A 12,389-nucleotide genomic window follows, 5' to 3' on the forward strand; every position below is an offset into this window, starting at 1 on the left:
AGCTCCAAAGGGACTTCTCCAAATGGCTGAATGGGCCGAAAATACAGTTCATTGTCAATGAGATTAAAGTGATGCATGTTGGGACAAAAAAACCCTACGCCCATTAATATAATGTACAGGCTCATGGGTCTGAATTGGATTTCTCTGTGTACTCTGGGAGACCAGGGGAGAGGGGAGCTGGTCTCAGCAGGAGGGGGAGTCTCCCTGGATGCTTCAGCAGCTGGCCTCCTCTGGGTCTCCTGGCCCCCTCCTCTCCTCCCTCTGAGCCAAACTGCTCTCTGCCCCAGCCTCTTCCCGCTCACCAAACCCTGTTTCCTCCTCAGCTTGCAACACCTCCCCTCCCATTCTGCTCCCTTTCCTCCCTCTTTCTGCTCACTGCCATCCCACCACAAGTCCCCAGGATTTAAGCCTTCTTCCCTTGTAGGTCCCCCAACTGGTGCCTCCCCCCCTGCACCCAGCTGTTCCATGACAGCAAAAGCAGAAACAACAGTAAAATCAGTATGATAGCAGTATGAACTGTGGGCCTCTGGTAGGAAAACTCCCTAGCAGCATGACTGAATAAAAACTTCTGGGACTATGGAAAAATACTACCTTCGCCAAACCCCAGAAAAAGCAGGAGCTCTGGGGTTGCCCCATGGGGTTCATGAGTGAAGATGGGCCCCCCAGGAGACTTCCCTGGTCCCTGCAGTCCCTCCGTTCCCCTCTTGCAATTAGGCTTGGGGGGGAATCACCCATTAACTTACAGTATTATCAGTTTTCTTCAGAATGCTTAGGAGGCAGGGATGAATTTCTGGTGAAGAAGCAATGTTTGGAGATCATGCGGTGGGGGGATGACAGAGTTTGGTGCAAAAACCGTCTTGCATGCTTGAGTAGAGCAACTCCAGGGCATGGGCCAAGAAGCAGCAGGGTAGGGGCCTCGTGCAGAGCAAGTCCCACACTGAGGTCAAAAACACACACAGAGGCAGCAGGACTTCTTCAGTAATAGTTTACTGAGCTTTCAAAGCATACAGTTCTCACTGGGTCCCCAGTGAGGCACAAAACTTAGCTTCTGAGAGCAAATCCAGTTTCGGCAGTAAAAAAAATACAGCACGCAGGATATCTAAGTCAGGCACACAAACCGGCAGAAGGGAGCAAGGGAGGAAAGAGGCTGGAAGGACACAGGGCAATGGAGGTGTGTCTTTCGCTTCCTGTCGTCTGGGAGGGAAGTCAGCAACTCAGCATCTGCAGGGGCTTCACGAAGAAAAGCTTTCTGCCAGCTGCTTCCAGGCAAATGAGAAAAACACACTGTGATCTGTGGTGTGTTGCCATATCCATTGTTTTTGAAAAGTTATCACACTGTGGTCTAGAAACCGGTATAGGATGAGATTAATAGATCGCCCAGTCCTAATCCTCACTCACCACCAGAAATCCAGATTCACCAACTCCCCCTCACTATCAAAAGGTACCTTACATCTAAAATTATATTCACTAGTGTGAGACATTACCTTCATAATTTCATTACTATACAATTATAGATATAAACAGCAGAACCTCAAATACATGACATGCTTTTAAGATGGATTTTCTGCTGAGTTCATTGCTGTGAAGAAAAGAATAAACTCTGAAAGGAACATGTCCCACACTCCATACATCTCAATGGGTTCTCCCCTCTGAGTCCTTAGATGTTCCTCAAACACTCCATTATAACTAAAGCCCTTTCTGCAATCTTTCCCTTTAAACAGCTTCTCCTCTTTGAGGGTTGATGGGTTTGTAGGGTGTCTAGTGTTAAAGTTCTTCCTGTCCATGAGTCTGTGGATGTAGGGCTTCCACTAGGACTGAACCTCTGTCTACTTGACATTTCTAGGGTTTCTCTCATGTGGGAGTTTGTTGATGTAAATCAAGGGTTCCACTCGGACTGAAGCTCCTTCCAAACTCCATACATTTAAATGGTTTCTCCCCTGTGTGAGTCAGATGATGTCTTCTAAGGCTTGCATTGAAACTGAAGCTCTTTGTATAGATGGAAGAGATTCATAAAGACCAAGCGGGCTTTCTCCCAGGAAGACACTTGTCTGATAATTTGAGGAACATAACTGATATTCTGGAAAAACTAGAAGTGAATATAAACACTAAAGCAGTTCTGATATTTGTGGATGCGGAGAAAGCTTTTGACAATATCTCTTGGAGTTTCATGAAGAAGAACCTACAGGGGATGGGGGTAGGCCAAGGTTTTGAAAATGGTATAGGTGCAATATACTCTGAACAAAAGGCTAAATTAATTGTAAATAATGTGGTGACGGAAGAATTTAAGATAGAAAAAGGGACACGACAGGGGTGCCCAATCTCCCCACTGCTTTTCATATCGGTCCTGGAGGTTCTGCTGAATATGATTAGAAGAGACCGGTTGGTTAAAGGTATACAGGTTGGAGCCAAACAGTACAAACTGAGAGCATTTGCAGATGACTTAGTATTGACGTTACAGGAGCCAGAATCTAGTACTAAAAGGGTTTTAGAATTAATTCAAGAATTTGGTCAAGTGGCAGGATTTAAACTGAACAAGCTAAAAACTAAGGTTTTAGAGAAAAATTTAACACCGATTGAAAGAGAGAGGTTTCAGAATGAGACAGGCCTGACTGTGGTTAAGAAAGTGAAATACTTGGGGATTAATATGACAGCCAAAAATGGGAACTTATTTAAAGATAATTATGAAAAATGTTGGACAGAAGTGAAAAAAGATTTAGAAATTTGGTCAAATTTGAAGCTTTCACTGTTGGGTCGTATTGCTGTGATAAAAATGAATGTATTGCCTAGAATGTTGTTTTTGTTTCAGACATTGCAAATTGTGGACAAGGTGGACTGTTTCAAGAAGTGGCAGAGAGATATCTCTAGATTTGTCTGGCAGGGCAAGAAGCCCAGAATAAAATTTAAGATATTAACTGATGCAAAGGAAAGAGGTGGATTTGCCCTGCCAGACTTTAAACTTTACTATGAATCAGCAGCTTTTTGCTGGTTGAAAGAATGGCTACTTCTTGAAAATACAGACATTTTGGATCTAGAAGGCTTTAACAACGTATTTGGATGGCACGCATATTTATGGTATGCTAAGGTCAAAGCACATAAAGCATTCAAAAATCATATTGTCAGGGAAGCATTGTTTAATGTTTGGATAAGATACAAGGATTTACTGGAAAATAAAACCCCAAGGTGGTTGTCACCGATGGAAGCGAAAGCTCTGAAAAGGCTCAATATGGAGGCCAAATGGCCAAAATATTGGGAAATTTTGGAACAAGAAGGAGATAGACTGAAACTGCAGAGTTCTGAGAAATTAAAAAACAAAGTGTGAGTCTGGCTTCATTATTATCAGATAATGGAGGCATATAATTTGGATAAGAAAATTGGCTTCCAGGTGGAAAAATCAAAATTAGAAACAGAACTGTTAGAACCCAAAACTAAGATTTTGTCAAAGATGTATAACTTGCTGTTGAAATGGAATACTCAGGATGAAACGGTGAAATCTGCTATGATTAAATGGGCACAAGATGTTGGACATAATATTATGTTTGCTGACTGGGAACAGTTATGGACCACAGGTATGACGTTTACGGCATGTAATGCCCTAAGAGAGAATATTATGAAAATGATAGACAGGTGGTACATGACCCCAGTCAAGCTTGCAAAAATCTATCATTTGCCCGATAATAAATGCTGGAAATGTAAAGAAACTGAAGGTACATTCTTTCACCTTTGGTGGACGTGCCCAAGGATTAAGGCCTTCTGGGAAATGATATGTAATGAACTGGAAAAGGTATTTAAATATACCTTCTTGAAGAAACCAGAGGCCTTTCTTCTGGGCATTGTCGGTCAATTGGTGTCAAAGAAGGACAGAACTTTTTTTATGTATGCTACAACAGCAGCAAGAATACTCATTGCAAAGTATTGGAAGACACAAGAACTACCCACTTTGGAAGAATGGCAGATGAAGGTGATGGACTATATGGAACTGGCAGAAATGACTAGCAGAATCCGAGACCAGGGAGAAGAGTCGGTGGAAGAAGATTGGAAGAAATTTAAAGACTATCTACAGAAATATTGTAAAATTAATGAATGATAGAATGATGTTGGATAGCAATTAAGGGTTCCCAGCTGTAATGCTTTAAGAGAATATGAAAAAAGGGTTATAAATGGGTTAAAATCTAATGGTAAGGATTTGCTGAACCAATGAATTGAAGCGGAATACAAAAAAGGGAAGTATGAGGAGGTCCAGGAAATAAGCCAAAGGAAAATAAGTAATAGAAAATAGGTGTGTTTTTAACTGTTTTTATTTTGTATTTTTCCTTTTCTTTTTCATTTTTACGGTAATATTTCAAAAATCTTAATAAATATTATATATATATATAAAAAGAAAAGAAACTGAAGCGCTTTCCGCATTCCATGCATTCTTATGGTTTCTCCCCTGTGTGTGTCCGTTGATGTATATTGAGGTGTCCACTCTGACTGAAGCTCTTTCCACATTCCATACATTTAAATGTTTTCTCCCCTGTGTGAATCCGTTGATGTGTTTTAAGGTTTCCATTTCGACTGAAGCTCTTTCCGCACTCAATGCATTTAAATGGTTTCACCCTTTATGAGTCCGTTGATGTTTTCTAAGGTTTCCAATCTGAATGAAGCTCTTTCCACAGTCCACACATTTATATGGTTTCTCCCCTGTGTAAATCCGTTGATCTGTTTTAAGGTCTCCATTCTGACTGAAGCTCTTTCCGCACTCAATGCATTTAAATGGTTTTCCCCCTGTGTGAGTCCGTTGATGTATTCTAAGTGTTCCAATCTGATGGAAGCTCTTTCCACATTCCATGCATTAAATGGATTCTCCCCTTTGTGAGTCTGCTGGTGTAATTTAAGGTCTCCTTTTTGACTGAAGCTCTTCCCGCATGCCATACATTTATATGGTTTTCCCCTGCCTGTGTGAGTCCGTTGATGAGATCTAAGGCCTGCATCGAAACTGAAGCTCTTTCCACACTCCATACATTTATATGGTTTCTCCCCTGTGTGAGTCCGTTGATGCATATTGCGGTTTCCAATCTGACTGAAGCTCTTTCCACACTCCATACATTTATATGGTTTTTCACCCGTGTGAGACCGTTGATGTTTTCTAAGTCCATCACTCTGACTGAAGCTCTTTCCACACTCCATACATTTATATGGTTTCTCCCCTGTGTGAGTCTGGTGATGTTTATTGAGGTGTCCACTCCGACTGAAGCTCTTTCCACACTCCATACATTTAAATGGTTTCTCCCCTGTGTGAGTCTGGTGATGTTTATTGAGGTGTCCACTCCGACTGAAGCTCTTTCCACACTCCATACATTGAAATGGTTTTTCACCCGTGTGAGTCCGTTGATGTGAACTTAAGTGTCCACTCCGACAGAAGCTTCTTCCACACTCCATACATTGAAATGGTTTCTCTCCTGTGTGAATCCGTTGATGTTTTCTAAGGTCTCCACTCAGCCTGAAGCTCTTTCCGCACTCTATGCATTTATATGGTTTCTCCCCTGTGTGAATCCGTTGATGTTTTCTAAGGTCTCCACTATCACTATAGCTCTTTCCGCACTCTATACATTTATATGGTTTCTCCCCTGTGTGAGTCCGTTGATGCATATTGCACTGCCCACTGTTAATGAAGCTCTTTCCACACTCCATACATTTATATGGTTTTTCACCAGTGTGACTTCGCTGGTGTAATTTAAGTTCTGCATTCTGCCTGAAGCTCTTCCCACACTCCATGCATTTAAAAGGTTTTTCACCCGTGTGAATCCGTAGATGTGAACTTAAGGGTCCACTCTGACGGAAGCTTTTTCCACACTCCATACATTGAAATGGTTTCTCCCCTGTGTGAATCCGTTGATGATTTCTAAGGTCTCCACTCAGCCTGAAGCTCTTTCCGCACTCTATACATTTATATGGTTTCTCCCCGGTGTGAATCCGTTGATGTTTTCTAAGGTCTCTACTATCACTAAAGCTCTTTCCACACTCTATACATTTATATGGTTTCTCCCCTGTGTGAGTCTGTAGATGTGAACTTAAGTGTCCACTCTGACGGAAGCTTTTTCCGCACTCCATGCATTTAAATGGTTTTTCCCCTGTGTGAGTCCGCTGATGTATATTGAGGAATCCTCTCTGACTGAAGTTCTTCCACACTCCCTGCATTGTAATCCTTTCTTGTCCATGTAAATCCGCTGATGTCTTCTAAGTTTTCCACTATCAGCGAAACTTTTCCCACACTCCATACCTTTAAATGGTTTCTCCTCTCGGAGTCATTGATGTGAGCTATGTGTCCTCATTCAATGAAGCATATCCCACATTTTAATTTCTATTCCTCATGAAACGAAAGGTGCCCCATTCCTTGGAATTCTGAATGTCTTCTCCATCACCTTCTTCAGAGTGGGAGGAAAGAAAATCCTGTTTGGGTTTCAAGGAAGAGAACAAAGGGAAAGAGAGCACATCAAGCTCCATTAGCCCCTTCTCTTATTTCAACATCTCCTCCATTCCCCCGCCTCCTACCCATGTTCCCAACTTTTAGGAAATGAAAAAGGAATGTCATCAAATGATAGTAATGCATCACCACCTTTCATGATCCTCAATCATCGTTAATAAAGCAGCATGATCTCGGAATACAGCCTTTTCAAATCAATTGTTTCCTCACAGGAAAGGCAGCTGCTCTCTGTCCGTGAACAGGCCCTCTCTTTCTCTGGTCCATCGTTCCTTTGGACATTCCCCATCCTCTGCATCATAATCCTGCATCCACCTCTAGATCTTCATGAATCACCTGCACAGTTTCATTGGCCACAAGAGGTCCATGTGGACCATTTTGGGAGGCCCAGGTCTACATCCTTTCCAGGGACTGTGGTCTGGGTCAGTCAGAGAACTAGTGTCAAGGCTTGGTGCTTGGGGTCAGCTGAATGGCTGCTCAGGGAAGCTCCTGTTCTTGGAGATGGACCTCTGTCTACATGCCTCGCATTGCATGGAGAGAGCAGGAGAAGCAGAAGGAAAGCAGCTGGCACATCGGAATCCCAGACCCCCACTGTTCCTTAAAATAATGATGGGCTGCCTGATCTCGAGCCCATCCTAAAGTGACACTGAAAAAGCTGCATATGAAAGGCAAATGGATAACTGTACTAGTGAAAACTTCAACCTTGAATATGTAGTGTTGAATTATTGATGGCCTGAAGTTGTGTTATTTCTAGAGACATGAATTCATTCCGCTTCTGTCTCAAATATAGCTATTATATGATGTCATGAGGTGTCATGGGAGCGATAGTACCTTTGGTGGTCCCCACCCTGCACTCAGCTCTCACCTGTGCCTTCCAGAAGCTGTCAGAATGAATCAGGGGCCACGATCCCAGGAATGGCTTCAACCGGCTGGCAAAACCAGGTGAGGAAAACTGATGGGTCTCAAATCCTTGGAGGGCTGGGCAATTCTGCTGCACCTGAAGTCAAGCCCTGGTGGATGGAGAGGATGAGAAGAACAGTGAATCCCACAGTCCAGAAGGCAGATTCTGCCCATCCTGCAGAGGAAAGTGAAGGGCAGATGGGATCATCAACCGGGGAAGGAAGCCCATCGAGAAGGAAAACTCTGGTCCTAAACCTTCACTGCCTCGTGAGTTATGTTCAGGAGAAGAAAAGGCTATGGAGGAAAACCCACACAAATCCAGAGTGGAGTCTATAAGACGGTTGGAAGGTGTCGTGCACACCTTCTTCATTCAACTCCTGCAGCCAAGCTGGTGCCAAACCTACTGCTCTGCTTTCCTTGGGACCATATCAGCCGGGCTGAGAAGGGGGTCTGGTTGTCTAGGCAGCCCGGGACCCCCAAACCCACTGCCCAGGCTGGCAGTGCTACAAACACAGCAGTTTCAAGTGGGGAGATGGGCTCAGAGCTGTGTATCAAAGTCTCTCCGATGTGGAACAAGGGAAACAGAAACAAAATTTACATCATAAAGGTAAAGTTAAAGGGACCCCTGACCATTAGGTCCAGTCGTGACCGACTCTGGGGTTGCAGCGCTCATCTCGCTTTACTGGCCGAGGGAGCTGGCGTACAGCTTCCGGGCATGTGGCCAGCATGACTGAGCCGCTTCTGGCGAACCAGAGCAGCGCATGGAAACGCCGTTTACCTTCCCGCCGGAGCGGGACCTATTTATCTACTTGTACTTTGTGCTTTTGAACTGCTAGGTTGGCAGGAGCAGAGACCGAGCAACGGGAGCTCACCCCGTCACGGGGATTCAAACCGCCGACCTTCTGATTGGCAAGTCCTACGCTCTGTGGTTTAACCCACAGCGCCACCTGGATCCCATATTTACATCATACGGCACTGTAAAAGTATTCAAAATACTTGTTTTTCAAAGAAAAGACCACAATGTATCATGTGGCCCCTTCAAAGCTAATGAAAGTCTTGCGGCTGGAGCTTTTGGGGGTGCAGGACCAAGAAAGCTCCTGCAGCCATGATCCTTCCAATCGGGATTCAGGCCTCATCATGGGACTGAAAATGCCCTGGTTGTGCTGGTTGATGATCTCCAACGGGCCAGAGGTTGAGGGGGAAGCTCTTTCCTGGTTCTGATGCATCTCTCAGCGGCTTTGGAGACCTTTGGCCATGGTGTCCTTCTGGACCCTCTAGGGGAGCTGGGGGCCCTGCTATGCAGTGGTTCCCCTCCTTCCTCCTGGGCCATGTCCAGAGAGTGGTGTTCAGACCCCTGGATGCTTACTTGTGGGGTGCCTCAGGACTCCATCCTCTCCCCCATGCTTTTTAATATCTATATGAAGCTACTGGGAGAGATCATCAGGGGGTTTGGGTTGGGTGTTCACCAGTATGTGGATGATGCCCAGCTCTTCCTCTCTTTTAAATTGGAACCAGTGAAGATGGTGAATGCCCTGTGTGGCTGTCTGTAGGTGGTTGGAGGATGGATGGTGGCTAAGACATTGAGGTTGAATCCTGACAAGTCAGAAATACTGTCCCTGGGGGAGGGGGGGCACTCCTGGTCCTGATGGGATAACTGTTCCCCTGAAGGACCAGGTGCGCAGCCTGCGGGTCATTTTGGACTCTGCCTTCTGGGATCCATTTGTGAACAGAATGTGTGAGTAAACTCTTTTTATACTTTTATAGAAGACTGTGTCGTGTCTATCTTTTTACGAGGGACTAAAGTGGAAATTACCAAGGAAACTTATTTTAGAGGCTTTAGCGAGCCTGAGCAAACGCATCCGCTGTAAGTTTAAAAGAGGGAATGTTACTCTGCTAAATTGTACAACTTGTTAGCACAAGTTGGAAAGGATATAATCAAACAATATATCCTCTCCTGCATTCCTGAACATTCCCAGTGTCATGGTTGCATTTTTCAGGCATAGAAAAGTACGGATCTAAGTACAGCGATAATTCCTAACCTATTTGTCCAAGAAGGTTCTGGTAGTTTTACTCTGTATGATTCAAAGCTGGTGTTTTCTCTAGCTCGTGGGGAGGCAAACTAAGGCCTGGGGGTATAAATGCGATGATGATTATGATGATGATGCTGATGATGATGATCTTGTGGGGTTTTTTAAAGTTATTTTGGAATTCGTACTGCTATATCAGCTCACAAAATCTTATGGGTGGAGAAAATCACAGGGTTGCTGTAAAATATAATCCCACCCACGACTTCTCATTTATATACAGTCTGTAAATTTGGGGAGGTCACACACCTCACCTGTGCTAATACTGGCAGTCTTTGGCCTCCACAGGCACACCCGGTGTGTAGAGCCTCCAGCCACAGGCACTGTCTATCCTGAAAAGGGTCCTTTGACTGGGAAGATGACACGCAGCGTAAATTAATAATGCAGAGTTTTAAAGAAGCTTTACTGAATTAAAATAAGCTTCTTCATAAACAACATGGTTCCAAACAGTTTGACTGAGATTGCATACGGACTCTGCTCACGGCTGAGACAGACAGACTGTTGCTGAAATCTTACAGAGAGCACAAAGTGCAACTGGCTACTACGTCACATGTCAGAATGACTCCACAGTTAGCAGTTAAGCCTGAATAAATTGAGGAGGCCCAAATGACTGTGCAGTCCCTGCACTTCCCAGCCTGCTTTGCTGCTTCTGCACTCATGTGTCTTTGTCACATGACAAAAGATTCATGCAGTCGCTGTCATCGGATGCTGAAGGATTGTATCTCAGCTTGTCAGTCACTCTGACATTGGCTACAAAGAATAAGAGGAACAGAAATGCTTTTGAGGTGCAACTTCTCTATCAGCCCTGAGTGCCATTCCATGGACTCTGCACCCCTGTTTCTGATGACAGGTGTACATTATCCTCATCCTCAAGAAAGGACCATTAAAGATGGAAGCCTGAGAGAGAGGAAAAGGCTTCTGGCTGCTTCCTGGGTGGGATTGCGGAAACCAAGAGCCGCTTCTGAGAAGGCCTCCCCCCTCCTCTCTTGTCACGGCTAAAAATTGGCCGCTGTTTCTTTAATGCTTAAAAAGCTGCGGGTTGTATATATAGAGTGAGAAATGTTAGTTGGGTGTTGGGTTGGTTGGTTGGTTGGTGAAAGCTGGCAGTGTTGATGTGTGTACAGTTGGTCAGTCGCTTTTGCAGAAAGACTTTTGAGAATAAAGTGGTACCTCGGGTTAAGTACTTAATTCGTTCCGGAGTTCCATACGTAACCTGAAACTGTTCTTAACCTGAAGCACCACTTTAGCTAATGGGGCCTCCTGCTGCCGCTGTGCCACCAGAGCACGATTTCTGTTTTCATCCTGAAGCAAAGTTCTTAACCTGAGGTACTATTTCTGGGTTAGTGGAGTCTGTAACCTGAAGCGTTTGTAACCTGAAGCATATGTAACCCGAGGGTCCACTGTAAAAGCAGAAAGATCTCTGCAAGGATGCTCTTCTCGTGGGCTCTTCTATGCTGACAAGGGTCCAAGGACCAGGCTGAGGCGACAAAGGGGGGCCAGAACCTTTTCTTTTCTTTTTACAAATACTGACATCTCTTCCTCTGGATTTCCTCTCCTCTCCAGGGGACCAAGGAATGGACTGGGCAGAATGGCTGTGTCTGGACCGGGCAGGGACTTATGGGGCGGGAAGAGGATGGAGATTGCGGGAAGGAAGGGTGGGGGGGCAGGACCCCCCACTTTCCAGGGATCCCTCTCTGGTCGCCTTGAAGGGGGGTCGATTACTGGGCGGGAGGGAGAAGCCAAGGCTGTTCCACCAGAGATCCCCCGCAGCTGCCACAATGGAGACGCGATATCTCCCCCCCCGCCGCCGCCAATGCTGCCCTTCCTTGCCCCAGGGATGCTCCTCTCCCTCCCCCCCCCAATTTCCTTGATCCCCTCCCTCTCTCCTGAGTCTCCCCTGCATCCAGAGGCTCCCTTGGCTCTGCTCAACCCACACCTTGCGCCCCCATCTCTCCAGCCGGAGGCGCCCCCCCCCCCCAGAGAAGCAGGGGAGGGACCGGGGGGTCTCTATCCCTCGTGCCCGTTAACCCTTTCGTGGCCCAACTCTCTCTGCGCGGAGCCCCCAGCGCTCCGGGGATGCCTGCGCGGGGGACACGGGGCGATGGGGTCCTCATGGGGACTCCCTGGGTGGGGGTCCCATGCCCGCCCCCGCCAAGGCGCCTGAGGGGCCGAGAAAAGCTCCCTTCGCAGCCCGCGTGCCGGGATCCAGGCCCCACGGAAGGCGCTTGGGGGAGCTGGCGGGGGTCTCTGGGTCCTCTTCTCCCCCCTCCTTCTCTCCCCCCCCCCGCGACCCCTGTACCTCTTTCTCCTCGCTCCCGATTCTCCTTTCCTGCAACATCCACGGGGGGGGGGTCCCCTGCCTCCTCCCTCCCCTTTCCGAAAGCGCCCCCCCCCCTAGAGCTACGGGGCAGAGCAGCAATCCGGAGTGGACGCTCCACTTCCGAGAGAAGAAGCCAGCTTGGGAGGGGGGCTACCCCCCTCATTTCCGGAGCGAAGCCGGATTGGAGGAGGAGGAGGAGGAGGAGGAGGAGCAATGTATTGGGGGCGGGATCTGGGATTGTGGGGGCGGGATGAGAGAAGGATGTGCCGAGAGGGGAGGGAAAGTTTTGAGCGGGGGGGGGGGAGGAGGAGGAGAGGAAATCCCCCCCCCGTCTTCCTTCTGGGGATCGGGAGAGGGGGGAGGGGCTGATCCCGACAATCCAACAGCGAAGTCACAAAATGAGTTCTGCATGGAAATCAGATCAGACTCCGAGTTCGTGTTTTGGCAACATGACAGGTCTGTCTGTCCGTCGGGATCCCTGAGGATTCCTGCTCGCTGCCTTTTCCGGGCCAGCCGGAGAGATCACTGGAAAGGGCGGATTTCTTGACTCCAGAATCCAGCATCGCAGACCCGTTTCATTCAGGCCTAGAGATCTGACCTTTGGACGAGTCTGCTTGGATCATGT

The 12,389-nt window shown here is 46.7% G+C and overlaps 1 protein-coding gene across 4 annotated transcripts in view; it reads right to left on the reverse strand.

Annotated features, from left to right (window-relative positions):
* LOC309351863 (uncharacterized protein) overlaps positions 1 to 11,889 on the reverse strand; it is a 77,409-nt gene extending 65,520 nt beyond the window's left edge. For 2 of the 4 annotated variants that reach the window (XM_081879992.1, XM_081879991.1), the window contains exons 1-3: positions 11,744 to 11,889; positions 7,326 to 7,470; positions 2,071 to 6,429 (exon numbers count right to left, since the gene is read on the reverse strand). In XM_081879992.1, coding sequence (XP_081736118.1) covers positions 4,582 to 6,177 — 1,596 coding nt within the window. In that variant the 5' untranslated portion in view covers positions 6,178 to 6,429; positions 7,326 to 7,470; positions 11,744 to 11,889 and the 3' untranslated portion in view covers positions 2,071 to 4,581. Of the gene's footprint in view, positions 1 to 85; positions 6,430 to 7,325; positions 7,471 to 11,743 lie in introns of all 4 variants that reach the window. The other 2 variants (XM_081879990.1, XM_081879989.1) reach the window with 1 other exon arrangement.
* Between the last annotated feature and the right edge of the window lie 500 nt (positions 11,890 to 12,389).

The sequence above is a fragment of the Podarcis erhardii genome (assembly GCF_964252035.2).
Source record: "Podarcis erhardii genome assembly, chromosome: 10".
Classification (NCBI taxonomy): Eukaryota; Metazoa; Chordata; class Lepidosauria; order Squamata; family Lacertidae; genus Podarcis; species Podarcis erhardii.